Genomic DNA, 27,973 nt, shown 5'->3' with positions numbered 1-27,973 from the left:
GTGTAAAAAGAAAAAGAAGAAGGAAGGCACGATGTTGTGGGTGAGTAGGAAGGCATTGGGAGTGGGATGATGAGTAGGATACCATGATACGACAAAGTTAAAAGGGAGAAACTCGAGCAGCCATGGTTGGCGGGGGGGAAGAAAAACGCAACAGACAACATTGCTCAACTTTTTACATAAACTTCCTGATATCCTTGAGATAACCTCAGAAAAATTTCACAAAAAACCTCCTTCATATGAACCTTGAACAGACCTGAAGACACAGTAGCTGCTGCAATAAGCTTCTCCAGGACAGCATCTGTGCAACAGCTCTTCACTCCCATGAATCACGACTTTCCACTATTCTAAAAAATTCCAAGATTTTCCCAAGGTTTTTTCACATCTATTCCAACATCCCAAACAAATTCCATCCCAAAATTCCTTAACAACAGGCTTGAACAGATGTGAAAACAGAAGCTCCGGCAGCAGACGTCTCCAGGGAGACAGCAGCATACCTTCGGTTTTCCAATTCCGAAATATGCCCAAACCTACTCTAAAGACTACCAGATTCTACAAGAATCTCTCAAACACATCCACAATCATCTCAGTCAGATTTCAGCTACAAATAAAATCATGAAACCCTTCAACTAGCATCAGCACAGAAGTCTTGATAGTGAATGTTCTTGGTGACAGCAACAGTATCTCTTTTTTTGCCAGCTCCAAAACCAGTCCAAACGAATGTTCTTGATGATATCTAAATATCACCAAATTTGGACCAAAGGTACATCATTTCACACTCAATACATAGAAGCAAACCTATTCCCATTTGGATGCAGGAAAGAAGCTCAAACAGGAGCTGACGTGACGCAACTGCTTCTTCGAAGTTCCAGCAACTTTCGGCCCTCCTTACAGCCTCCCTGGAAGGTTGATTTCAAACCCAAATAAAATTTTGAATATATTAATGAATCTTTTAGATAATGGGTTGATTATTAGCGTTGATTTTCAATTTTGTGTGCATAACCGTTATCATTTGATTGTGCTTTTGAATGGTTAGATTGAGTTTTGATTTGTGATGAAATATTTTGTGGTTTGTGCAGCAATATTGTGAATTTGTTGTGTTGAAGTTGCTACTTGCGATCTTAAATAAATAAAAGATGTATGATAAAAACATTCAAAGCAAGTTTCTTCAAAAAAAGATGGTATAAATTAAAATTTCCAAGTTAAGGAAATTCTAACTTCTAATTTAATCAAAAGTTAAAAAAACAATTTAAAAAAATCATATCAAATGTAATTAATCTTCATATATATGCATATACAAGAAACTAAATGAATATCTTTACCATAAAATCGATGCATAAATAACGCAACTCATCTTGAAATCTGGGAAGTGCATTGGGCCAGTTGGCGATAGGCTAGCACATCTTAAAATTTATATTAGGAAAAAGTGTATTCTGTACGATGGCAAAACTCACAACCCTCTTTCCTGGAATTTCTATTTCCCTCCAAATTTGTTCTTATTGTACAGAAAACATCAGAAAAAGGGACTGGAGATTTTGCAGGGGAGAGCTGAGATAAAACAAAACTGTAGCGACCAGTTAATAGAGTAAAGATTGCTCAACAAACGAAATAAATATAGAGCTGAGATCTCCATATGTTATATGTTCGTTCTTTCCATTTGTTTCTGTTATGGTGTATTGCCTGCATGCTGCGACAGTCTTCTCTCTCATTGTTGAAAAACCTGGGATACACTACCTATAATCTGCACCAACTGCCTCCGAGATGGACTTGAAACCATCCCTTTCTAAGCACTCGGCCAGCTCAGCCTGCAAGAAGGCCCCCCGGTTATCATATTGCATTTGGAAACAATTTGTAACAATTTCCTATGTTATAATTATTACTCTTGTATTTCTGATTCATTAATCGTAAATGCAACCATCTCCCAAAAGGATGCTTTGGTATGAACATAAGCTCTATGCAAAAGTCATTCAGAATCCAATAGAGAAAAAAAAAGTACATTTTCCATAAAATAGAACACGTTTTATTTTCTAGATGTTGCCTTCAGGCACCAACAATGCAGAAACAGATTGCAACTTTACCTTTATTCGAGGAATTAGGGCAGGTCCACCGTAGGCAAATCCTGTATAAAGCTGAACAAGAGTTGCTCCAGCTCTTACTTTTTTGTATGCATCCTCACCACTGAGTTGACAGCAAGTAATTTAAGTTCAGATAATGAATTTGCGAAGCAGTCATCATGTTAATGACAGTAACGAATTTAAGATGCATTCTTTAGATTTTACCTGAAAACACCCCCGCAGCCTATCAAAGGAATCTTTCCCTGGAATGAGACAAAATATGCACGCTCAACAAATAACCCGTGACAATATGAACTAATAGCAAAAAAGAACTAATACATGATTCAAGCCAAACAGTGTAAGATAGCATGTTTTACAGAAAATATAACCATGTTATTCAATTATCAGGGAAAATAACTATAAAATGGTTATACATAAAATCCAATAATACACCGGACAGCAGAATAAAAAAGGGTTTTACAAGATAAAATGAAACGAGGCGAGGAAAGCATTCATGGGAAAACAAGCATCTGACCATGGGGTAAATTAGGGTGTCTATAGAGGATTGTCTATTAAAAAGGAAGAAAATGAACCCGATTACATTGGAAATTATGATACAATACAAAGCATATGATAATTGGACCTTTCTCTTTTTTAGAACTACCATTTTGAACCTTGCAGCGGGGCAATTGAGAGCAATGGAGGACGCTGAGGATGGGTATGAATTTAATTTAAAATTATCATAAGAACAGCCAACATACCCTTGTCAAAATAAACATCTCCTTTAAGATATTGGTAGACAGATTGAGAAGAGGTTTCCCACTCAAGCCACCAGTTTCCTCGGCCACAGGAGATTTATTTACAGAATCTGGTCTTGATATGGTTGTATTTGATATAATCTATCGCAAGAGAAGAAGCTAAAATCAGCATTGATTAGAGAGTAACATGACTGTGTGGACATAATGCCCTTATTCTGCAGCGAGTTGTGTGTGTGTAGGCAAACATCATTATTGCAACTTCATCCAAAAAAATCATATTACTGCTATTATTGGACAACATAAAAGCATCATCTTCTTCTCTACAAAAACCAAATTACCAAATTAAGACTGATTGGAGTTTCCACAGACAAATTATGTAGAAATATATTTTAAATTTACTCCAATCATTAAACCAAGAATATGATAAAAAAAAAAAAAAAAAAAAGAATAACTAGCAGACTATTATATTTTGTTCGTTTTTAGGCTGCACTTGCAACTATATGTAGACAGATAGTTTAGTTTTAGTTATGAGAACTTTTCAATATAGATATAGTAATGTGTTGTGATCTAATTGCATGATACCAACTTCCGCAACTACAATTAATCCCTCCATTACCTTCAAGCCTAACCACAACAGGAATATAAAAGGAACATATCCAGGTGAAAAATCACATTCCACCGCATAGTAAATGGGTTGGAGCCAGAGATATTGCTAATACCAAGGACACACACTACAGTCATGCATTACAGTAGAACATGTGATGTCCATATGTATTTAATTAAATTAAAACAATTGGAACCACTAAATTACTGTTTCATGCAAGTAACCCAGGGACTACACCATTCACCATACTTGTAACCAGGTCATAAATTAATTTTAAAAAATTAATCAGAAAAGCTTCATTCATCTGACAGGTAACCAAAGTTCTGAACACCAAAACATGAATGTCTTGCTAAAAGTGAAGCAGATGGAGTTCTTGACGGGAATAAAACATACCAGACCATCCAAGCGGAGTGCAAGAGCAACCTACACAAAATCACAAACAGGGAACTATAAGTGTGATGCATGTGGAAGTGGAGAACAGAGATGAAAAATAAGAGCAGTTACACACTGCTGCAATGTCTTCAAGGTCTTCCTTTGACAAGTCAGGTGCAATTTTCACAAGCAATGGAGGAGGACCCTCCTCACCCCATTGCATTTCATCACGAGCAGCTTGGACCTAAATGAAAAGCCAAAAAATGAAAGAAAAAAGTTAACTCGGCATCACACAATTTCAAGAGAAGTGCGAGTCAGGCATAAGCATCCACACCTTCTTAACGAGGTCCTTCAACTGCTTTCTTCCCTGAAGCATACGCAATCCAGGAGTATTGGGTGATGACACATTAATTACCTACACAAGACAAAGGAACATCAAATCACATTAAACAGAATTCAATCCCTCTTAGCCTGTCATGTGTTTGACTAGATAAAAGAGTCATGCTATTGGCACTCCATCTTTCATTTCCACAGTATACATACAAGTGTGAGGAAAATAAAGCTAGATGGAGCGTCAATAGACCACCCTAGTAAATTGTGCCAATAACGTATACAAGAAACAGAAGAAAAAAGAATGAAAAGAAAGAAAGTTCTACCAAGTAATCAGAATATTGGGATAATGAATGAACCCCTTGTACATAATCTGCTGCAGCATCTTCACTTGTTTTGTTCTTCCCCAGATTGACCCCGAGAATGCCAGGGCCAGCTTTGCCTCCGTGTTTGACATCATTGTTCGAGGTAGATGAAGCGCTTGAAGTTTCATCCAACTTCCGTTTCCCATGTTGTGCACCCAATCGCTTTGCAACAGCTACAATGCCTTCACTATTAAATCCACAACGATTGATAATTGCACTGGCACAAACACCAAGCAATCATATAAATCAGTGTTGAAGCACTTCTCAAGAAACCAATGTAAGATCATACAAAACACATTTTTGAAGTCCATAATATAAAAAAGGGGTCTGTTTCCCATTCCCAAGCATTAAAGACTCAAACTTTCACTAATACAAGCATCTTCCACTACCACTACTATAAGTGCAGGAAAGAATAACTGTATTCTCACCCTTCCTGGCGCAATCTAAAAATTCGTGGCTTTGGATTACCCTCTTGTGGAACAGGGGTAACAGAGCCGACTTCAACAAAGCCAAAACCTAACCCAAGCAAGCCGTCAATAGCCTCAGCATTTTTATCAAAGCCAGCAGCTAGACCAATAGGGTTGGAGAATTTCCTTCCCCAAACTTCCAGTCCTAAAACTGATGGATCAGGCCTCTTCTCCCTCGGAACCCAACCACGAGCAGCAGCTGAGACAGCAAGCTTATGAGCAAACTCAGCATCTAGAAGAGCAAAAAATGGATTCACGAGTTTCGTTGCATTGAATAGCCAACCGCTGCAATAATATTCTATGCAGAATAAGTTGAAATCCTAGAATAAACACAAGTATACAAGGGTAAATTCAAAATTGAACTCGTACTATAAGTGATTCATGAGATTGTCTAATCATCTAAATTTATCCAAATCTATAAAAGCATTAAAGAATTTAAACAAAGTGTAATTATCAGAATGCATCATGATTTCACCACATGAACCTGTCATTCTTGTTCATGGCACATTTATGTTTAGATCAGTAATCTGGAATCAGTGTACCAATATGTATGTAACAAGTTCAAATGTGGATTAAGAAAATGTCTTGTCTAAGTTTCAAATGAAGTACCAGAAAGTTGCTTCATCCACTGTACTAACATAAGCTCCTCCAGCTATAACCAGTCCTATGGTCACACCTGTTAACAACCTCCCCTATAGTGGAAAACAAAAGGATATTTACACTTCAGAATCGGACAGAAACATTTCTGTTCATGAATCTCACTGGAGCTCAATAGGAAATTTGTGCAATATGAACAACAAAAAACAGGCGCCAAAAGCCACACTAATATTCGTTACTGCATGCTAAAGCAGCATACTAAAGAGACTTATAACATCAACAAAAATGGAAAATTGGCAAAAGGAATGGATTTACGCAAAAGGTTTGCAGGGAAAACAAACAGAACAACAAGCATTAATTCATTCAATAAACAAGAATTTATTAATATCACAAAAAAATCGGTGTGTCCAAGGCACTTTATCCTCGAGTATCACAACATCAATCACTACAGCATATTGAAACGGTAATTTAACAACTAAAAAGCCTCCTGCTTTGAGTTTTGCAGAGCATAAAACCATAACAGAATATTAAAAAAATGAAACTATAATCTCAAAATAAAACCTCAACTTAGACCCTAAGAATATCTACATTCACACGTTCATCAATGATTAAAACCCAAAAAAACAATAAAACAAAAGCTCAACTGAACCAAACCAATTCTGAAAAACCTTAATACAACCAAAAACACTAAAACAATCCGAACAGAACCCATTTTTGCAATCAATCGAACCTCTCGTACTATAACCAGAAATGTTAAAAAAGATTAAAAAAAAAAGTTACCTTCTTTGAGAAATGAGGAATTTTAGGAGCAGTTTCTGATGAAGAAGAAGACGAGAAATGTCTAACACTACTAACAGGAGTTGAAGTAACCCTTTTGAGCAAAAAATCTTTAAGTAACCTTCTTGAAGCCCTTGAAGCCATAAATCGAGAATCACTCACAACTTTGCAAAATTTCTAAAGAATCTTACTTTCTATGAACACCACAAAAAAGGACAAAAGAGGTTGAATAAAAAATGAAAGAGAAGGCAAAAGGAGAGAAAAGGAGAGAAGGATTTTGTGGTGTTTTGGTTTTAGAGGTGGAGAAAGAGAGGTTACGAGAGGTTTTAGCAGAGCGAGAGAGAGAGAGGCTGCGTTTTGGTTTGATGGGTGTGGTTTTAAGCATAAACCCTTTTTACTCGCGCTTTTAATAGGGGGGGGTGCCCTTCAATATAATAATTTTACTCTTCGTTTTAACCATGAAAATTAATTTTAAACGAAAAATAATGAAAAAATTGAAAGTCTATTTTCCTTTGGTCATAGTATGGAAAAGTCGTCTGTGACAATTCAGCCAACTAAGCTTCATAATATATTCTTACATTTTGTTAATTTAAACTAATCTATTTGAATTATCAGTAATAAACTCTCTACCTGTTTGATAAATTTGTCCCAAAATTGTGTACAATTTAATGAACCCAATGTGGTAAATATAAGATAAATTTGGAAACTTTTTTTTCTCTCATAAGAATTGATTTATCAAATTGACACAAACACAAAGCCGTTAAATTGAATTATTAAATTAAAATAAATTATAAAATTAAATTTTCCATCAATTTAATATAATATTAAATAATAAAATTTTAAAAATATTAATTTTAAAAAATATATATAAAAAATTCGAGTTAACTCGGAGTAACTTGTTAAACATAATTTTCAAGTTATGAAGCTGAATTAATATAATAAAAAGCATACAAAATAAATTATAAAGTTTGATTTCTGTTAAATAATAAATTTAAAAAAGAATCTAGCTGATCTTTCGCATTGTAATATCATCAAGCTTGGATTTACAAAGTAGGAAGTTTAATACCTCGGCTTTGCTTCTCATGGAAATGCTCTGCAGCTCATTAATCAAAGGTGACATTAAATCTGATACCGTTTGGCATTGCGTTTCCAAACGGTGTTTTATCAAATTTTAAATTTTTTTTTTTTATTAAATTGAGTGTGATTTATACTTTTTAGATTGTTTTGATGTGCTGATGTCAAAAATAATTTTTAAAAAATGAAAAAAAATCATTGACATGTATTTTAGTATTTCGACAAAAAAACTATTTAAAAGCAACCGCTACCACACTGCCAAACACGCTCTAAATCTGAGCTCTTGGATGATTCTTTTAAGGTTTTCAAGATGATTGATAGGCCAGACAAAGCAGCCTGGGGGGCCATGATGCCTGCATTCGTGCATGAAGGCCGTGATTGTGAAGCTTATCATCACTCAAAATGCAGACAGAAGCTGGTGAGAAACATGATGAATCATTCTGGGCAGCATCTTAAGCATCTGTGCTCGTACTGTGGCTTTTTGTCAAACCACATCTGTTCATTCACTGATTCTCATATTGAAGTTTGAAGGACTTGCAATCATATCTTTTTTATTTATAAAATTCCATCCTACAGTAACAAACCAAGTTCATTAGTACAGATTCCATGAAACATCGAAGTGTATAGTAATATTGTTTTTTAAAGTATTTTTTATTTTAAAATATATTAAAATAAAATATTTTTGATATCAATACATCAAGATGATATAAAAATATAAAAAACATATTAATTTAAACTAAAAAAATAAAATAAAAATTTAAAAGCATTTTCAACTGCAATATCAAACACCGTCTTATAATTATAGATCATAAATCTCAAATTTATGATTCTTCCCATTAGCATAATCATCAAGTTTCTTGAAAAAAATAATGACATATAACATAGTTGAACTCGTCTGTAAGCTATCCAATTCAATTTATTTTTTTAGATTTTGTTTGAGAGTGTAGTAGAATTTATTTTTTAAAATTAATTTTCGCTTAGAAATATATCAAAATAATATTTTTTTTATTTTTAATTTTAATATTTTGATAGAAAATATTAAAAAAATATTGATTTAAAACTAAAATAATTTAATAAGAGCCGAATGTAAAACGCCGTCTCTTTCCCCGGAGTAAGAAAAAAGATAGGGAAATAAATAGGGCAATTTTGAAAATTGAGATCTTTTGACTTAAATGGGCCCTGGGCTACAAAGTCACAAAAACAATAAATGAGCCCAAAAGAACCAAACCTAAAGCCATGAAGTCTTTTACTCAAGCCAGTTCAATCCAACACTTCCATCACTGTACCAAGTGAAAAATTGTTCGAAAACAACAGGGCAAGGAAGAGTGGATTGCACAACGAAGATGGGTTGTTTTAGTTATAATCTTTTATCTTCTTCTCCATCTTGTCATGTTCCAGTGACAGGCAGCTTTGCTTGCCAATTCAAGACGACTCCTTACAAGCAACTCTCTACTTTGGTTTGTTGCTCTGTTCTTGTTTCTTTTCCACTAACTATTATGTTTTGCTTGCTCTGTGTTCAATTACTTCACTCATGAATGCCCTTTTGGATCTTTATCTTTTCAGTTTAAGCAGAAAAAGAAACAGTTTAATGGGTGCCAAAGAGCTTCAAGAGTTGTCTCTTACTATGCCTTGAAGACCCCTCCTTATAAACTTGTCAGTGATCTTTTTTCTCCTTCAACTTGAAGAGTTTCAATTCAAAAGGAACGGTTTTTGCTTAGTTTATATGTTTTTTGGAGAAATGGGGATTGAATTAGATAAATAAGAACTCTTTTTGGATAAGAAATGGATTGTGTGAATTGTTGTTTTTTTTTTTTTTACTTTTAGGATGCTTTAGAACCTTATATGAGTAAGAGGACAGTGGAGGTGCATTGGAAGGAACATCACGGTGCCTATGTGGATGGATTGAATAAAGCATTAGCGAAAAGTGATATACTTTATGGATATACTCTGGATGACCTTGTCAAGGTGACATATAACAATGGCAACCCTTCGCCTGAATTCAACCATGCCGCCCAGGTAATGTACAAGGTTTTGTAGCGTGTTGTCATAAATCTTGAATGATTTATCATTGAAACTGAATTTATCTATACTAGCTTGTGGTTAGAAGAGTCTTCAAAGTATAGGCGGAACTTGTCATTTGAGGTTATTACCTCTAACCCTTTGAGTTTAATTTCTTGGAAAATTCTGAATGTATTCTAATATTGATTTTCTTATACAAAAGCTTGTGTACAATGTGTTGTTGGTCTTTTTCACAAGAAATTACTGAAACAAGTTCTCCTTTTTCCCTTAATTAAGATTTTTTGCAATGTTCATAACATTTAGAATAAAGATTTAATTTTCAGCATCCAGCTAGACTTGTCTTTTGTTTTTTATGGATGACGAGTCTTGATCGTAAAATGGATGCCTTGGTGATTCTTTTTCTACTGTAGCGCTCTGATAAAAATTTGCTGCTTATTTGTGTAGTCATATTTTGATTGGAAGCCTGAACTTGTCTTCTGGCTGATTCTATGCATATGTAGTTTCTTCGGTTCATTTTCAAGCACAATTCTTGTTACCAAAATAAAAGGTTTGCAAGACTGTAATTAAAAGCTAACATCTGATCCTCCAATTGCAGGTCTGGAATCATGATTTTTTTTGGGAATCTATGCAACCAGGAGGAGGAGACATGCCAGAACTTGGCATGCTTGAGCAGATTGAGAAGGATTTTGGTTCCTTTACAAATTTCAGAAACAAGTTTGCAGAAACAGCTCTTTCACTATTTGGCTCTGGCTGGGTTTGGCTTGTCTGTATGTCCTTCCTCCAGTTAATTTACTATTAAACCTTCAATTGAACCTTTTGGAGTTGTTGATTTAGAATTCACTCATTTTGAAACTGTCTTCAAGATAGAGTAGTTTCATAGTGGTAATAAGAAGGTATTTGGATTTTTATCAAATCAAAAAATTTGTGGTGTAAAATTCAACATTTGAGAGATGTTCTGCGTTCATGTTTCAACTTGAAACCTTCTATTTCCTTGAAAGGCTACCTGAAGAGGAATTCTGATGATACAAGGGGGTGAGAGGAATGCACCAAAATTGTTCTCTTCTTACTTTACTTCAACATAATTGAATTATTTGCATTTTAGCGTGCAGCAGAGTACTGAATAGTTATTAGTTTGTGAGCAATGTAGCATAAATTTCATTTTGGTTGTTGCCAGGTATTATGCTCCTTTCAGTTCTGAGTATTATTTAGCATATCACATTCCAAAGAAAACCACTTATTGTGTGTGCGTGCGCACATGTGCATCTGCATACACATACATACATGCTTACATATATACATATAAACACAAAAAAAATTGTTTTAGACGTTTGTGTTTGTTCCAGCGAAAGGAGCAGATAGAAAGCAAAACTTGTTCATTTTGCTTATCATTATGATCTTCTTCTTTTTTGTTTTTTTGGCAATCTATTGTTTTACCAACCATTTCCTTTTTTCCCCCTCTTTGTTTAATTTGTTTGCAGTGAAGAGAGAAGAACCACGACTGGAAGTAGTTAAAACACTGAATGCAGTTACGCCAATTGTATGGGGTGACATTGTATGTCCAATCTCTATGACCTAACATATTTGATTTTCTTATCGTTAATTGCACTAGTCATCTTTTTTTTTTTTTTTTCCTTTCGCAGCCTATCATCAACTTGGATATGTGGGAGGTAAGTTTATAATCTCTCTTTCCAACACACACACTGATGGTTCTAACATTTTAAGCTGTTTATAACTCTTTTGTTTGCATGTCTTGCAGCATGCTTACTATCTTGACTATAAGGTATGCACCATCACTTGGCATCCTCTTTCCTCTATCATGAGTTTTTTTCTTGTATTGATCACGGGGCATCCTTTGAACAGAATGACAAAGAGAATTATGTCAACGCATTTATGGACCACCTTGTATCGTGGAACATGGCGATGGCACGCATGGCCCGTGCAGAGGCATTCGTGAATCTAGGCGAACCAAAAATTCCTATTGCTTAACATTTGACCCAGGAACTATGATTCAGCAGTCTCTGGTGGCTTCCAAGTGACTGTGGGCCAGAGGTGATCCGATCAAGACATTGAGAGGCATAACTTCTAAGTGATTGCAGGTCAGAAGTGATTCATTTGAGACATTGAAGGTAGAAATGCAGTCATGTTGGAGTAAAGAGATTAGTTCTCACGTTACATTAGTTCAGTCCTTCATTTTTGTTTTGTTACACAAACAGATGCCCTGATGCTTTTTGGGGATTCCCAGGAATCAGATTAGTTACAGAAGATGAGGAAATGTAGTCGTAAACTAATTGGTTCTCCTTTGTCATTGGTAATTATATAAATGACCTTAATGTTGAGATTGAGGACATATTATAATGAATTTGTTCTGACTAATTAGTATGGTTAGCACCAGAAGCACCTTGGCAGCTAATTAGTATATTACATTATTGTTTTTGGAAATTGTACTCCTTTGATAAAAATGAAATGCCAACAAATAGCACTAATTTATCTTGAAGCATTTCCTCCTCCTCTTTTCCGGTCAACGTGATTAATATTTCAGTTCTTTCTCCCCTTTTGCTTGTTCTTTTTCTTCCTTGAAGCGGATTTGTATGTGCACTCATCAGAGAAATAGCTTTCTAAAGCTGATGTTTAATCCTGTTTCAAAGCAGAACCCATGGAAGGCCCCCGTATCATTTGCAAATGCCATGATATTTCACCTCGGATGGCATCATGAAATGGATAACATTTGTCAAAACTCAAGCACGGGAAATTGTGATAGCGGTTTATTAGTTATCAGAAAGTGTGGTAGCTTCTTCATCATCACGAAATTTATAATCTCAAAGGCTCTTCATTACAATTACAGCTAGGAATTTCATCAGCTTTGAAATCAATCTCTAAAACAAAAACAAAAAAAAAGTTATAGTGCTAAGAAAATAATTAGTAGTGTTTTATTAATTACTTCATAAACTCACCTTAAAAAAACACAAACACGAAGATAAAAAAGAATAAAAATCATGACTTGTAAAAATATTTTTCCCTAGAATTTTTTTTTTTCTTGTATCTATTTTTTTTAAGTGAGTAATTATTAGAATACCATTATGTATTTCCTGAGCACCATAATATTTTTCATCATTCTACAACACTAATATTTTTTTTTTCTAAGCAATTTAGGATCTTGGGTAAAAATTCTAATTTAAGTGATGTTATATTTTTGTCATGTTTCACAGCACCATCCATCCACAAATGTTATTTATTTTCCAAATAATAAAAACATGTCACTTTTATAAAAAATATGCCATCACAATTGACAATAATAATTGATAAAAAAAAAATAAACAAAAATAATTGTGAAATTGAATAATAGATAAATGATAACACTAGAAAAAATAGGATTTTTGCCTTATATTTATTTTACAATCTAAACTCTTAAAATAGATAAATTGTATTAATTTGGATTAGAATAGTAAATTACAGTTTTGTCATTTGTAAAAAATCAAATGAGCTTTTTTAAATGGGTAAATAAGTCTTTTCATGGGATTTATTTGTCATTCTTGAATTTTTTAAGACAACACTTTTTTTAATATAATTTTTTAAATAATTAAATTATTATGGTAAAACATCCTTTGATGTTTTATGAATCATTATAGCAGGGGTTGTCGTCTTTAGATGGCATGTGTGGTGTAGTTCTTTCTAGTTTGGTCGTGATTGGCTTCTTTTTTTTCATTCTCTCACCTCCTCAAATTTCATGTCTGGCTTTGTAAAATTTTACAGCAATCCTTGTATTTGTTATTCCTTTAAATTTGATATATGTTATTTTAATTGTTATTTTTTATTTGAATTAGTTTATATAATTAAAATTGTTTTCAATTTCATTCTCCTTAAACATTTTATATGTCATATTTAATTATTTTAATGTTATTTTTAAAAGTTTCATCTTTCAATTTGATGTACTTAGAAATTAAGCTCATTGTTTATTTATTTTTTTTTAGGATTTTTAACTAAATTTTAAAATTATCTTGATTATCTCAAGCTTTTTTTATTTATGATTCTTTCGTTAAATTTTTTTAACCATATATTATTAAATTAACTTGACTTATTTTGATCTGATGAAGTCAATGATATGAGTCATAAATTTTTATTTAAAAAAAGCATTGACATAGCCTAAGCATATTTTTTGTTTGTTGGAAACAATTTGGTCTGACTCATGAAATTGCATAAATCACCGATATATATTTACTCAAGTCATAATTTTTTAGGTAATTTTTTTAAATTGAATTTTTTTTTTGAACTTTCAATATTTTGTTTATTATAATTGGATTTTCTAATTTATTTTGATTTTGATTTTATAGAATTATCAAGATTTCATAATTTAAATATAATTAGCCTAAATCTATATAATTTATCATCATCTTATTATTTTCTAAAAAAAAAAACATAAATTTTAATATATCATTGTATCAAAAATTTTCCAGTATACATCAGATTCTTTATTTGCCAGTATCTTCACTCTGTTTTAAAAAGAATATTTCGACCCGAGGGTAGCGGAACAAAAAATCTAGGAGTGCTAAACAACAGCATCACAAATTCACGAAACGGAAGTAAATACTAAATACACTCCCTTTTTCAGTAATAGAATATTTCTCTCTTTTTCCATAAAACTTGTTAAAATAGTTTTTAATCAAGAGTTATCAAACATTAATCTGTCTCTTGCCCATCTCCTCTCTCTCTCTCAATCCAACCAGCAGAACTCGATATCAATTTCAAGAGGCGAGAACTCTCTCTTTAAACTCTTAAAGATTCAAGCTTTGATGTTCTTATTGTACATTTAAGGCTCTTACTAATATTTCAGTATTCTCTTGATAACCCTTTTGGCATGCGTGATTTCAAGCTGTTTTTAATGCTGGGTTTTCTTTTTCTTTATCAACTATGTTGTGTATATGGTTAAAGGAATCGACTTTTCCATCATTTTAACATGTTTAGTATAATATATGAAATACCTTAATTTATAATCTTTTCTGTTTCTGGGACTTTGATTGTACTATGTTGATAATAACCATCAAATCTTGATAAATTTAGAAACAAATTTAGAAGCCCTTTATTGTTTTTCAGAGAAAGATGTTATTGTTGAAGCAAATTTTGGGTGATAGGAAGCCTGAGGTTTCAGGATTAATGATGTCTAGCTGCTGTCCTTTTTCAGGTTTGATGTTATATTTACAGTCACTGCCTTTAGCACATTAGTGTGGAGACGACAAGTTTGAGTGTCACAGGGGACTGGAATTGGCTCTCTTTGATCTAACAAAATGACAGAAATTTTTGGATATACGGCTTGCAGACAGTTATCCCAAATGTTTCTGGCTGTTTTCTTTTTTCACAGTTCTGAATACGTTTTAGCGGCTGCTATTCATGGGAGATCAAAAGTTAATCTTAGTTCCCTTTTGATGAGCAAAGCTTATGTGTTTGCGATGATGTTTTCATTGCTCGAATATGTCGTTGAGATTGCTTTATTTCCTGGGTTGAAGGAATATTGGTGGATAAGCAATTTAGGTCTCGTGATGGTTATGATTGGAGAGATTATTCGGAAACTAGCGATTATAACAGCTGGACAAGCATTCACGCATCTGATTAAGCTTTATCATGAGGAGCACCATAATTTGATTACTCATGGAGTCTATAGGTTTTTTCGCCATCCATCATATACTGGTTTTTTAATCTGGTCAGTTGGCACTCAGATAATGTTATGTAATCCCATATCGACAATTGGATTTGCAATTGTTGTCTGGCGCTTCTTTGCTCAACGGATACCGTTTGAAGAGTTTTTCTTGAGGCAGTTTTTTGGGTCGAAGTATGAGGAATATGCTTTGCGAACTCCTTCTGGGATTCCTTTTGTGAAGTGAGATCTTATGGTGTCCGCACAAACAGTTGAACTCATTTGTTGCACTCATCTTGCTTCATGAAGATAGCTTCAGAAAAGTTCCAGTGATGCTTTGTTGAAGAGAGATGGAACTTCTTTGAAGCTAAACTGATCATCCTAGTGAGCTTAAATTTGCCGTTACTACATTAGGTGGTAAAGCTGACGCGGATTTCTTGTTGTCAATCCATTTAAATTTTCCAAATTCATTGGAATGGGATAATTTTTGTTCATCGATCCTACACCAAGACTGTAAGTCTGTAATCTTGCGTATGCTTTAAACAATGATATTTTTATTTATATGCATATTTGAAAATCTTCACTTGCTGTCATTTATGTTATAGGATTTAATGCCAATGTTAAAGAACAAACCCATACATGGTCTGCTTGTTGGAATTTGGCAATAGAGTAAACACTGTTATTATTAAATGATCCACAATCTTGCCTGATCTCTCCCTCGTTCCCTGTCTTAACCCATGTAATACCTAACCTGATCATGGCTGTGATAAAGTGAGTGTAAAATAGTTCTTGATAGTTGGCCATTTAGCATGGTTTTGGTCCATGTTTAGGTCTATGTCAAATGACAGGTTGCAGCTATAAATTCTGGACATAAACTCCTAGCAGCGAGAGGCACTGACCGAGTGGGCTTCCATTTCGAGGATAGATAACCCTTTGGATTGGAAGAGTCAGATTACTTGCGAGAATGTCATTCGCGTGAAGAATGTTTCCCGCCACTCTTGAAGCCTCAGAGACAAGGCCATCTGGCCCATCTCTTCTTCCCATTTGCACTTCAAACCTAGGGGGCTCTTAGCTGAGTCGTGCACGAATATCGGGTTAGGATTGTAGACAAACTTCAAACCTGAGGTAATTTTCTTAGCTCTTACCATTGTAACTGTCTCTTGTAACAATTGCCAAGACATCTGCACAAGTAACCACTCTTGGACAATGTGATTCAACAGCTTTGTTGGCTAAAAAAATAGCAAGTAAAAAACATTTCCAGATAAAGACAGGTTTATTTCTGCATCCCTTTCTAATTTTACAGTGTTGCTTGATCACTGATGCATCACAACCCTCCATGAAACAACCAAAGATGATGTTAACAGAAATCTTGAAATTTGTCAAAGATTGAAAGTGGAAAGCTGAAAAGAAACTGAATAGATTATGAGCAGAAAATTGAAGGGGTCTAACCTCAACAAAGCAGTCTTGGGAGAAGATTCATAGAGCACCAGCAGCAGACTCAGGAGCTTCTGAAAACTTGTAAGCAACTACATCAAAGATGTGACCATCCCCTGCATTGTATGATGGGGCCAAGGCAAACCTGGGAAAGAAATTGAAGAACCAAGAACAAGGCTTTAACCATAGTGACTTGGAAGTTTTGAAAGACAAAATACTCTTCACATCAAAATGTTTATATACTAGCAGAAGGTTGGACACCAAAGACTAGTTTCCTTGTAAGAACTCTCTACTTGCCTCTCTTTTCCCCATTACCTTTCATCATAATTCTACTTCCAATTTTGGGTCTTTTTTTCTTTTGGCTTCAAGCAATTTGATCTCTATGTCATGAGGGGTGGAAAATGAGTTCGGTCTTTTTTTTCCCTTCTCTTTTTGGTGGTGGACTCCATGAGAACATGACAAGGGTTTTGAGAGATGAAATGAAGTGTATTGTCTTCAACCAAAATGAGCATATCAATCTCAATCAAATTTGAGATTCTAGTTATTTTTTTAATTGTTTTTTGATAAAAAAATTATATTAAAATAATTTTTGATATCAGCATACTAAAATCATAAAAAAATAATATAAAACAAAAAAAATTCAAACAATTTTGAAAGCACTTTTTTGTTCACAGAAACAAAAATATTTTTATTAAGCAAAAAAAAATTGTCGTTCACTAAATAACAAATGTTTAGACTATTGTTATTGCAAAAAAAAAAAAAAAAAAAACATAAAAGTCTAGTGACACAAGAAATGGCATTGTCAAGAATTGCCGTATTTTGTCTCTTGAATAGAGGTGTCTTGTTCTTCGAGTTTTTAAAATGAAAATTATATATAGGATAAATGAAAATCAAAACGCCCACCGTGGGGCTCGAACCCACGACCACAAGGTTAAGAGCCTTGCGCTCTACCAACTGAGCTAGACGGGCTTGTTGTTAAGCGTAACATTTTTTTTAATTAAGTCAATTCGTTTAAACCTAGGCCAGCAAAAACTTGTTTTGTGTAACGAAAAGGGTTGGGGCTGTCCACATGAAGGCCGAGCCAGGCAACTTTTGTGCTGTAAATTTATCTTGGGATGAGATGCTGTCATCTTTTTTTTTTTTTTTTGGTAACACATGGATGAGGGCTTCAATTAATGTCTTTTCAATATATTTTCTTGCCAAATGGATGCCGGATACCATCCAAATAGCCTGCCCGTCCAGCTATCATGGGACGAAACATCGTCTAGGAGATTGGGATTATATTAAAATTATATATATATATATATATATATATATATATATATAAAAAGTGTTTGGGCTAGGTTATATATATCTTAACTAATTTTATGAGTTTTAAAATCAATAATCATTTAATAACTATTATATTAACCACTAGATAACTCAAATTTAAGACCACATTGAAAATCAAAAGCAAATCCCTTCTAAACAGCTTACAACATTGAAGAATGTCATAATGTGAATTGACATATCCTATTTTAACTTCCCAGAAGAAAGATAGCAGTGACTCTTGCAATTGATCATTGAAGGACTAGTCACAGTGTCCTCTAACCTCGCCATCACTCCCTGCCTTAACTCCAATTTGATACAACTTTATCATGATTGCAACAAGGAACTGAGTCAGTTGCAAGCCACCCCAGAACTTTTTTAAGGTTTTGTTGATAAGCATTGTAAGAGTTAAATGGGGTTGCTACATCACTAAGGGCAACCACAGTAGGATCAAGTCGATGTTTCTTAGGACGAGAGGACCACGAAGGGGCAGTGCATGTTCTTGGTTCATTGTTGCTCTATGTCGAATGTGCTGTTGTAGCCATAATTAAATTCTTCGCATGAATTCCTTGCACTGTGAGAAACCTATGGTGTGTCCACCTGATCATAAGGCCATCATGTCTAGAATAGATACGCCTATGGATTTGTAGAGTGAGATTAGTTGAGGGATGGCTTGTTCTCTTGAGGATGGTTCCCATCCACCCTTGAAGCCTTGGAAATTAGCCCATCTCTTCTTCCTTTTTTCACCTAGCTCCCACCTAAAAAAACATGCATTGTAATACATAATCTTCTTTCAGATTTCAATACTTGTGAATAACACAAATGTTAAATGAAAAATGTATCAAGAATTATTGGTAAATTGATATATTGGAAATTTTTTTGCAAAAATATATGGATAATGAGGATAGTTTTACCAAGTTAATTAACCAAGTCTCTAGAGGCAATGGCCATAACATTAGCACAAGACACAATGCCAGGGCATTGCAACTCCGAAGCTCTCTTGGCTCGGGAGAAGACATCATAGCCATCTCCTGTCAGTGACAGATTTATTTCTGCATCGCTCTCCGCTGAGGGCATTTGGTCCTCTAGCAGTGCAAGGAACCAGGATCAAAAAGAAAAAAAAAAAAAAGGTTGCAGATAGAAGTGACAATTGAACTTTATCCATCAAGAAGTGATGTATAATGTGATGGAAATCAATTATGATTCTCGTAACAAGTTCATCATATTATATAGTAGCTAGCTTGTCAAGTTGAGTCTCTTGGATCTGATAGATTACTCTTGTTTATTGCACCAATGATGTATGGCTGCTGTGGCAGCTGATGCCATAGTAAAATCCAAATAGAGAAGGATAGTTGAGACAACAAGAAAAGCCAAGCTACCCCAGCTTTAGTTTTGTTTCTCTACCCTCGAGAAAACCAGTGATAAAAGAGTTGTTTGGCTTTTCTTCCTGGTTTTGGTGGAGCTTCTCTTCAAAATATGAACTCCAAGTCCATGTTATGTACAATCTATTTGGTACTACAATTTGATCTCTACAATAAAGAGAAATCATTGAGTTGTTTGGCTTTACTTTCTATAGTTTCTACTACCATCAACTTCAATTTCTTCTTAAACCTCGAGGAGCTGGTCTAGTGCTATTTAGCTACAGGTTTGGAGGTTTGCTTCTTTTAAAATCTCAAGTTCAAGTCTTACTAGCACCAAATTATTTTAGGGACACTAGCTGGGCTTAACCCTAAATAAAAACTAGTTTTGAATTATAGGGACTTAAAAACATTTGTTTAAGAGATACATTGTTCTTGAAAAACACGAAATTTATGTTTTTTTGTGAGTGCATCGCGTGCTGCACCTTACAGGCAAACACATTCTTAGGCTGGTGCACATAAACTGTCATTTTAGGAGGAATATCACGACGATCTGACCATTTACGTTGCTGCAAGCTTTAGTAAAAAATGCGAGAAATAGAATACTAAGGTTTTTCAATTAAATACTGAAGATTTGTTTACCTATATTGAGTAATAAAAATGGATTTGCTTTCCTTAATAGTCACCTTCAAACTTAACAGGTGCGTCTAAAAAAGGTGGAGGTCTACAGTTCATCAGAACGACGGCTTGCTTTATCCTCACGTGAAGGTTTTTTAGGGATGCGGACAAGGCTTGACATGTGAACTGACAAAAGGACACATTATGGATTTTGCACCTATCGATCAAGCTGGCATTTTCATTTTCCAGAAAGAGATATGATCAAGGGCAAAACTCAGAAACCTGATAGCTTTCTTCCAAAAAATATCGTTCGTTTTGCACCATTTGATAAGAATATGCCTTGCTTAGCCCCATGCCTCTCTGGTTGTGGCCAGTTCCCAGTACCTCCTTATTTGATTTTTATAAAATAAGAATATTTTTTTTATTTCAAATTAATTCTCATGAGTAGTTATTTTATAAAAAGATAAGTGTTACCTATATAGGCTTCTTCTGACACTAAAAAGCATGGTTCTAACGTAAGGTGGAGCAGGCGGTCACTCGATCATGGCAGCAAACATGCAATGTGCTAGTGGGCCACGCGCTGCAACCCATTACAAGAAACCCTTAATCTAAACCTTACTTTTTAAGGTCAGAACTGTGGGCCCTGAGGCTAGCTTTTGCCTGTCTCCAACATGGCAAATTAAGATAGAAAAGCCCATGACCCATGCATTGTTTCTTCTTCTGGCTTCCCTGCTGAAAAGCTTTTAGAAACGGAGAGACTGCTCGAAGACCTAATGGAGGCCATTTTATGTTCTTAAAGTTTTTTTTTGTTAAAAAGTCTTTATCAAACACTAAAAGGGCACTTCCTCTGATCCTCTCTGCTGCGTTAAGACCTCTTTAATTATTGAAGATGGTTTGGTCTTCTCACACATACACTTTCTTTTCGCATCCGCTGCAGTGCTGCCATGGGAGGGAGCTGCAAACACATGGGGGCATTATGGCTGCTCCTTCCTTTTGGGTTCTTGATATTACTCTCCCCGGTCCCTGGCTTTTAGATTAAGCTTGCCTCTAATGCGGTAGGGGTCCAATTAACTCTCAAAAGTTGCCACTGTTAACATCAAGTTATCATGCTTCCATTACAATCCAGATAGCTGCATTCAGACTCAATCTTTCTTGTCATCATAATCTTTCGGATACGATCTGATTTTCTCTCAATGAATGCCTACTTAACATTAGATTTCTCATTACATTGGTGAAAAAACTTGTTAGAGTTGCTGTTTCGAAAATAATGCCATCTTTTACGTGTCAGCTAGCTCTCGAGATCCAGACACCTCTAATGTTGATATGTAGCCTAACACCATTTCCTTGAGAAAGCGAAAAGGTTGGACTGGCCATGGTGCTTAAGTTCCAATATAGCTAGGATGGTTACTTTTTTTTGTTATATTTTTTTGTCTAAACCCTGTTATTTCAAAGTTTATTGGACTCGACTAATCCAATCAAGCTGAGTCAGGTCCTAATAAAAGATAAAACTCTCTTGATGATGGCGTGCTCTATTCACAATATTCGAATTTAAAATTTTATTTAGAACGTCTTAGAGATTATGATAATAATGGTGGTTTAAAGTGTTTTTTATTTAAAAATACATTAAAATAAATTTTTTTATATATTTTAAAAATTATTTTTAACATCAGCATGTCAAAATGATTTAAAAACATACAATAAATTAAAAACAATTTAAAATTTTAAAATTTTAAAAAAATACAGTATTTCTAATCACACCTTTAAAAAAACACAAGCATCAAATCACTTTAGCCAACCACCATAATCCAGGATGGTTATATGAGCTAGTACAAAAATCACTTTGAGGGAATTTTTATAAAAAGAAAAACTGGTGGTCGATCACACTTTTTGGTGAGTGCATGTAATGTGATATCACACCCACCTACAGAGATGATTAAAGCACATAAATTTTAGATGTCGAGGCACTTGGCAGTGTTGCTTAGCTTGATCATACAGATAAAATCTATCCAATCATTCCACGCTGATAAACTCTTTTATTTATTTGATTCATTTGAGTTGTCCTCCTGTGATCAATACACTCCAAAATTAGGTCTCCACTCACCTCTCAGGTCTCCAAAATTAGGTCTACCTTTCAGGTTTCCATTTGAACAAGACTAAAAATCTACAGATCAATGCTGCAGTTCAAGAACAGAAAAAACAGATTTAGTTTCTGAACAGAAACCTTGATCAGAAAAGCACGCATGAATTTGAAGTTCTCGTTCTTCGTTGTGATCAGCAGACAGGGACATGAACCCCACAGTGATCTTTAAGGTCTAAAGTCAAAATGAACAAAATAAGGTAGAAAATATGATGTTACTTTGGACACAGGACGAGGACATTTCCATGTCAAAAGAGTTTTTGCTGAGAGGTACTGCACAGAAATTTTGAGAACAGATCTAACAAGTGCTTCACATGATTGATTCAATCAAATTTTGATTCAATGATCTTCCATGCAAGGACATGGCATGTGCTTAGATTTGTGTTTCCATGTGGAGGGTACACTGTGTTTGATCATTAGCACAAATAAAACATAAAAGAGAAATATTATATTAAAAAAAAACTAAAATGCATTATGCACCTAAACAAGATTAATATTCATTGCAATAATATAATTATTATTTTGCCCTTTCAGAAAAATCAATAATCTTGGTGTTGGGTTTGGGTTTGAAATGGTCTTTTCATATGAGTTTATTAATTATTGTGAGATTGAATTTGGGACAATTCCATCTTTTTGCCTTTCAAATACAAATTATAATATTGCACTAAAAAACAAAATATTTTAAAAGGTTGTACAGGCTTATAAAATTAGTCTCGGGCTTGTTACTAATATCACAAGTTTTAAAAGTTAAAAATGGTTGATTTTGGACTTTTTTTATAAAAAAAAAATCAATCTTATCTTTTAATATTTGATTTAATAGAGATTGGTTTCCATGATTCTTCTTTTTTAATATTTTTTTATAGGGTTATTTCAATTCTTTATTTATGGTCGTGGAGTTAGTAGAGTAACCCAAGTTGAACTTGTAACTTTTTTTCATTTTCATCCTTCAATATCAGGTTGTTTGATAATTGAGCTTAGTCGGTTTTAGTCGGGGTTTATTTTTTGCTTTGTTAGGTTATTAAATTTTTTTGTCAGTTTATTTATTGTTATTATATTTTTTTTATTCATATTATTTGAATTAGACAAGCTTATTAAACTCAATCGATTTAATTACTTGTTTTTTTAGGAGCACTTGTGTCGCTTTAACATCTCTTTTTATGTTAGAAAAAAGCTGGATCGATATATGACGTGTTGTGGTCTCTTATCTAATATTTTACTATATCACTACAACTATGCTCTTTTGTTTTCATTAAACCTATTTTTATTTTATCCTTACATGTGTTGTTTATGGTGTTTATTTTAGGTTGGTTGTCTTTTATATTTATATATTCTTGATAATTAAAGGTTTTGATCAAATTGTTGAACTTTATTAGAGGCTAATTCAATGGGATTGTGTTTGAATTGGTATCATAAAGATACAATTAAAAGAAAAAAAAATCTTATTTAAAGCCAAAACAAATTTATGGAATTCACACCAAAAACTTTACTTTTGTTCATGTATTCTCCATTCACTTCTCTTATGCTCCCTTTAGTTTTAGCATTTTATATTTTGATATAAAACTTCATTTTCTTCATGTTTTAGTAATTAAGTTTATGAGAAGAAAGAAACTCATTGAAATATATATATATATATATATATATATATATATATAAAGAAGTTATCCTCGGTGTCAATGAATTTCAAATGAGTTATATTAAGGTGTTTTTTACCTTCATATTACCAAAAAAATAGTAGATTGTGGCAAGAGATTCTTTTAAATCTGAGTGAATTTTTAGTTTTTTAGTTGATTAAAGGTTCATTAAAGATTAGATATGGGTTTATTGAGGTTTATGAGATATTTTCTAGGTGTTTTTAGGTGAAACAATGGCTTAAAATGGGTTTTTTTTATATCAAAATGGGTCGGGCTAACTTTAATTTTAGTTATAATAAATTATTTACTTTTTTATATTATTTTATTAAATACCATTCAATTTTTACTCTGTTTTTGAATAAAATTTCAAATCTCAACAAGTATTATTTTTGTATAACCATTAATGATTCTTTTTATTGTTTTCTTAGATTTTTTTCAATTACATGAGTTTTAAAAGTTTTTGAAACCTCTCATTTATGCTTTTCATCTAAATTCCTTATAAATGACCAATAATAAGAGAAAAGCATCATATAAAGTAATGTTGTTGTTTATGCATATTTTGAATGACATTCATTGAGAATGTAGATGGAAAGACTCAATTAAAAATAATAATTGTGTAATAACTCAATCTAGAATCAATATACAATTAGGGGGCTACTTTGAGGTTTATATGAAAAACAAACTAAAAAATCAAGAATAATCATCATTATAAAATAAAAAAGATATGAAAATCTCCATATCTCTAACTAAATCTCTATGTATCTAAACAAGATCTTCATTTCACCAATAAAATCATCATATCTCTAGATAAAATATTTATGTCTCAACTTATAACTTCTTTACCATCGGAGGAACAAATAAGCCAGCCTTCTTAGCACGCTAGAACTCTTATCTCTCATGAAAGGTATGCTAACAAAAAGAATCAAGGTATGCTAATAGGAAAATAAAATTCATACAAAGACAACATGACATGTATAAAACAATAAATATTTCTCTCTTCAACTTATACTAATTAAGTCTTTTAGACATAAATGTTGTTGAAAGACTAAGGGAACAAATGATAGTACAACAACAAAAAAGAACATCCATGATGTTTGGGCTAAGCTCAAATGGCAAGGAAATGAGACATCCTTGATATTTTGACTAGCCTAAACATTAGGATGTGTATCCATGTTTTAGCATAATCTTGTTATTTAGGTTCTTAATAATAAATTATATGTTTGGGATTTGTAGTAACCACCATAGGATTAATTCCATACAAATTTCTAAGAAATTTAGCGACTAGCACACATCATAATATAAAGTTTTTACCTCTAAAAAAATCATTATATCACCATATTTTTCTATGCTTATGCATAAGTCAATATGCTCATCTTTTTGTTAATAACAATCTCTTACCAACTTATATCTTGAAAAGACACAAACTTCTCTCATTAATCATATGCATATTTTCATCTTTTTAATCAATAGTTGTAGTGTCTAACTCTCATTTCAATTCGACATCTACAAATGTTCTCAATCATTACTTCACAATCTCTAAAATAAGCTCATGTAACTGAGTTATATAAATGTTTTATTACAAGAAGAGAAGATCATCAACCATAAACAACAATCACAACATATTATCCATATACTTTTTGTTCTTATTATTTTTATACATTATTTTCATTTTATAATTTACTAATTTAAATATTAGAAATTCATAATCAAATATAGAAATAATGTTGACGTCCAAGCCCAAGACACATATATGTGAAAAAGCCTAAATCAAGTGAAGTTTTTATGACTTTTCTAGTAAAAAATTACTAGGAAGTTGGTGTTTACTTCCGTTCCTCGACAAGAAGCATGCTATCTTAAATAAATATTGTTCAAGGAACTCATCCTTACCTTTTTTTTTTTTTAAAAAAAAAAAAAAAACCACGGAACCATTGTTTTGCCTTAGAAAAGAGGCAACAAAGCCATTTTCGCTTCATTTGTAAATTATAATTATCTTTAGATTTTCCCCTTTTTTTTAACATTAAAACTAGAAAAATTAAAAATCCAACACAATAAAATAATATTAAAATACCATTTGTTTTTGTGTTTTAAAAATATTTAAAAAAATTAATTTTTTTTAATTTTTTTATTTCAAATTAATATATTTTTGATATTTTTATATTATTTTAATTATATATTATTTTTTAAAAATAAAATAATATCATTTTTATATATTTATAAATAAAATATACTTTAAAAATCAATCCAAACAACATTTACAAACATCCTATGAAACCAACAAAATTTTTCAATTTCTTTCCATGCATACAGTAACACTGCAAAGTGTCAGACTGTTTTTATTATCGAAAAACGTAAAAGAAAAACAAAGGGTCGTTATTAGCCTGTCCAAGCTGTGTCAGGGTGGGGTCCAATCATCTGATTTTCGTTCCAAAAATCATATTAAAAATGATAATCAAAATTAAATTTTTATATTTTTTCATATCAGTGCACTAACGACCGTTTATTTTTATATTTTAAAATATTTTTTATTAAAAATTAATTTTTTTTTATATTTTCATATTATTTTAATATATTAATATTAAAAAAATAAATTATTTTAATCCATTTCAAATAAATTTTTTTTTCAAACAATTACCATAACAATGTTGAACGACTCTACACCTTGAATTCAAGCAGTTTAGAACCTTAGAATTATAATTTTTTTAATTTTTTATATTTTTAGATAATTTTAATATAATAATATTAAAAAAAATTATAAATTATATAAAAAATAATATTTTAATACAACACCTAACAAAAATCAACTTAAAACATCAACACCAATCACCCCAGTCAACATTTGCCGGCCTCTTAAGAAAAGGCCACGTGTCATAAGCTCCTTCTCTCATAGGAAAAGACCGTCTGACTCCAATCTAACGGCCATATTCAAAACAACACATTAGTTTTTGCTCCCTCCAATATTTGCTGATTCGTGCACTCAAATCTATCTGCCCTCAATTTCCTCATTGCTAATTGACATAATCACCCTCGTATCCTCTTTTATGTCATCTTTAATGTATAAAATATACAAAATCTATTTGATATTATAATAGAATTGTTTTGTAAAATAATTTTTATTTTAAAAATATATTAAAATAATATTTTTTAAAAATTTATTTTTAATATAAATATATTAAAATGATTTAAAAAACTAAAAAATATATTAATTTAAAATAAATAAAATAAAATTTTCTAATAAAATTTTTAAAATGAAAAATAAATACAGTCATAATCTTTTAAAAATCTGTCATTAATGTGTTCTTAGTTTTTTTTTTTTCCCGAGTGACTGGTATATCGGGATAAAAAATACAAGACAGTTTTTTTTTTTTTTTTTTTTAAAGAGTGGGGATTTTTTCCGCCATTTTACAGGCTCAAGTGGGACAGGATGATATTTAAAATTATGGCGTATAGGTGTTGACTTACACATTCAATCATTTAGTTTCCACTAACCAGATATTCCTATGAAAAGACTTAAAATGTCATGTAAACAATAATTTTATGGTTACAACTAATTTTTTTTGAAAGATTTTAATTCATGTTCTTATTAACCAGCATTTTTGTGGAGGGAATTAATCAAGTGACAAATATAATATTACAAAAAATATTTAAATTCAAATTGGTCTAGTCAGGCTATACTAAATTACTAAATAAGAAACATTTTTTTTTTATTATTGATATGGGTGTTTGAGCAAGCTTGTGTGTACCTTGATTAATTCTACAGGCTCTAAAATTAATGACCATGTAAGTCTCCAGTGACGATCATATTAGTAATTATAGAATTTAAACTTGAAATCATAGGAAAAACAAATCTCTTGATCTTAAATTTTTATTACTAGACTATACCCTAGATGATTAAAAATGATGGTAACAATTGTTATGTATGACTTGTTTCAATCAAGTGGGAGGAACTGAGTATATTCTTGCCACAAGATGCAGCAGCATTAATATAAAAAATAGTAAAAAAAAAAAAAAATTAAAAATTAATAATTAATAATAAAAAGGTAATAAATCCTCTTTGAATGATTTGTTATTGTTTTTCTTTTCTAGTTGGTGATGGCCTTGTTTTTGTCTAACATGGCCGAGTGGTCAAATTACTTTAGAAATTAATTAGCTGAAAACCAAAACCTAACCTATAATCACTTAAAACATACCGAATAATTTGAAAAATTATTAAAAATTAATTTTTTTTAAAAATAATAATAATTTTTTCTTATATATTTTATAAAAACTTATTTCAAGACATTGTCCTGGAATTCATGTTAATAAGAACTCTACTTTAAATATTTAGTTAAATCAAGTTTACATGAATACTGTTTGTTTATGCGATTAAATTGTATTTTTGTATTTTAAATTAATTATATATATATATTTTTTTATTTTTATATATTGATATTAAAAATATAAAAGTATT

At 32.3% G+C, this 27,973-nt stretch overlaps 3 protein-coding genes, 1 non-coding gene and 1 pseudogene across 4 annotated transcripts; 2 read left to right on the top strand and 3 right to left on the bottom strand.

The window, feature by feature from the left end:
• Window positions 1-1,338: 1,338 nt before the first annotated feature.
• LOC118038803 (dihydroorotate dehydrogenase (quinone), mitochondrial) lies at window positions 1,339-6,709 on the bottom strand. Its single transcript, XM_035045231.2, has 11 exons — window positions 6,325-6,709; window positions 5,557-5,639; window positions 4,909-5,232; window positions 4,442-4,697; window positions 4,120-4,200; window positions 3,922-4,029; window positions 3,807-3,836; window positions 2,813-2,950; window positions 2,277-2,314; window positions 2,076-2,175; window positions 1,339-1,802 (listed from the first exon to the last, which is right to left on the bottom strand). Exons 1-11 carry the CDS (start codon window positions 6,463-6,465, stop codon window positions 1,728-1,730), a joined length of 1,374 nt encoding a protein of 457 aa, XP_034901122.1. The 5' UTR covers window positions 6,466-6,709; the 3' UTR covers window positions 1,339-1,727.
• A 1,939-nt stretch (window positions 6,710-8,648) lies between these two features.
• LOC118038810 (superoxide dismutase [Fe] 3, chloroplastic) lies at window positions 8,649-11,808 on the top strand. The gene is made up of 8 exons (XM_035045244.2): window positions 8,649-8,852; window positions 8,959-9,048; window positions 9,220-9,411; window positions 10,010-10,181; window positions 10,893-10,966; window positions 11,055-11,081; window positions 11,171-11,194; window positions 11,275-11,808. Exons 1-8 carry the CDS (start codon window positions 8,739-8,741, stop codon window positions 11,398-11,400), a joined length of 819 nt encoding a protein of 272 aa, XP_034901135.1. The 5' UTR covers window positions 8,649-8,738; the 3' UTR covers window positions 11,401-11,808.
• Window positions 11,809-13,956: 2,148 nt separating this feature from the next.
• Window positions 13,957-15,607, top strand: LOC118038814 (protein-S-isoprenylcysteine O-methyltransferase B). Its single transcript, XM_035045255.2, has 2 exons — window positions 13,957-14,160; window positions 14,591-15,607. The coding sequence occupies exon 2, from the start codon at window positions 14,694-14,696 to the stop codon at window positions 15,285-15,287; it is 594 nt and encodes a 197-aa protein (XP_034901146.1). The 5' UTR covers window positions 13,957-14,160; window positions 14,591-14,693; the 3' UTR covers window positions 15,288-15,607.
• Window positions 15,608-15,660: 53 nt separating this feature from the next.
• On the bottom strand, window positions 15,661-16,661 carry LOC118038825 (peroxidase 55-like; annotated as a pseudogene).
• A 709-nt stretch (window positions 16,662-17,370) lies between these two features.
• On the bottom strand, window positions 17,371-17,443 carry TRNAK-CUU (transfer RNA lysine (anticodon CUU)). Its single transcript has one exon. It is a non-coding gene; the product is annotated as a tRNA-Lys (tRNA).
• Between the last annotated feature and the right edge of the window lie 10,530 nt (window positions 17,444-27,973).

This window comes from Populus alba, chromosome 5 (genome assembly GCF_005239225.2).
Source record: "Populus alba chromosome 5, ASM523922v2, whole genome shotgun sequence".
In the NCBI taxonomy this organism is placed as follows: Eukaryota; Viridiplantae; Streptophyta; class Magnoliopsida; order Malpighiales; family Salicaceae; genus Populus; species Populus alba.
The sequence above is the reverse complement of the archived record's forward strand: the minus strand, read 5'-3'. Positions and strand labels throughout refer to the sequence as shown.

What these genes read in the sequence shown, in the direction of transcription:
- LOC118038810 (XM_035045244.2), top strand. Translation starts at nt 8,739, where the DNA reads ATGGGTTGTTTTAGTTATAATCTTTTATCTTCTTCTCCATCTTGTCAT. An exon ending in AGACCCCTCCTTATAAACTT is followed by an intron (nt 9,049 to 9,219) that starts GTCAGTGATCTT and finishes TTTTACTTTTAG; the next exon opens with GATGCTTTAGAACCTTATAT. An exon ending in CTTACTATCTTGACTATAAG is followed by an intron (nt 11,195 to 11,274) that starts GTATGCACCATC and finishes TCCTTTGAACAG; the next exon opens with AATGACAAAGAGAATTATGT.
- LOC118038803 (XM_035045231.2), bottom strand. Translation starts at nt 6,465, where the DNA reads ATGGCTTCAAGGGCTTCAAGAAGGTTACTTAAAGATTTTTTGCTCAAA. An exon ending in TTTAGATTGCGCCAGGAAGG is followed by an intron (nt 4,698 to 4,908) that starts GTGAGAATACAG and finishes TGTTTGTGCCAG; the next exon opens with TGCAATTATCAATCGTTGTG. An exon ending in GGCTGCGGGGGTGTTTTCAG is followed by an intron (nt 2,176 to 2,276) that starts GTAAAATCTAAA and finishes CTGTCAACTCAG; the next exon opens with TGGTGAGGATGCATACAAAA.
- LOC118038814 (XM_035045255.2), top strand. Translation starts at nt 14,694, where the DNA reads ATGACAGAAATTTTTGGATATACGGCTTGCAGACAGTTATCCCAAATG.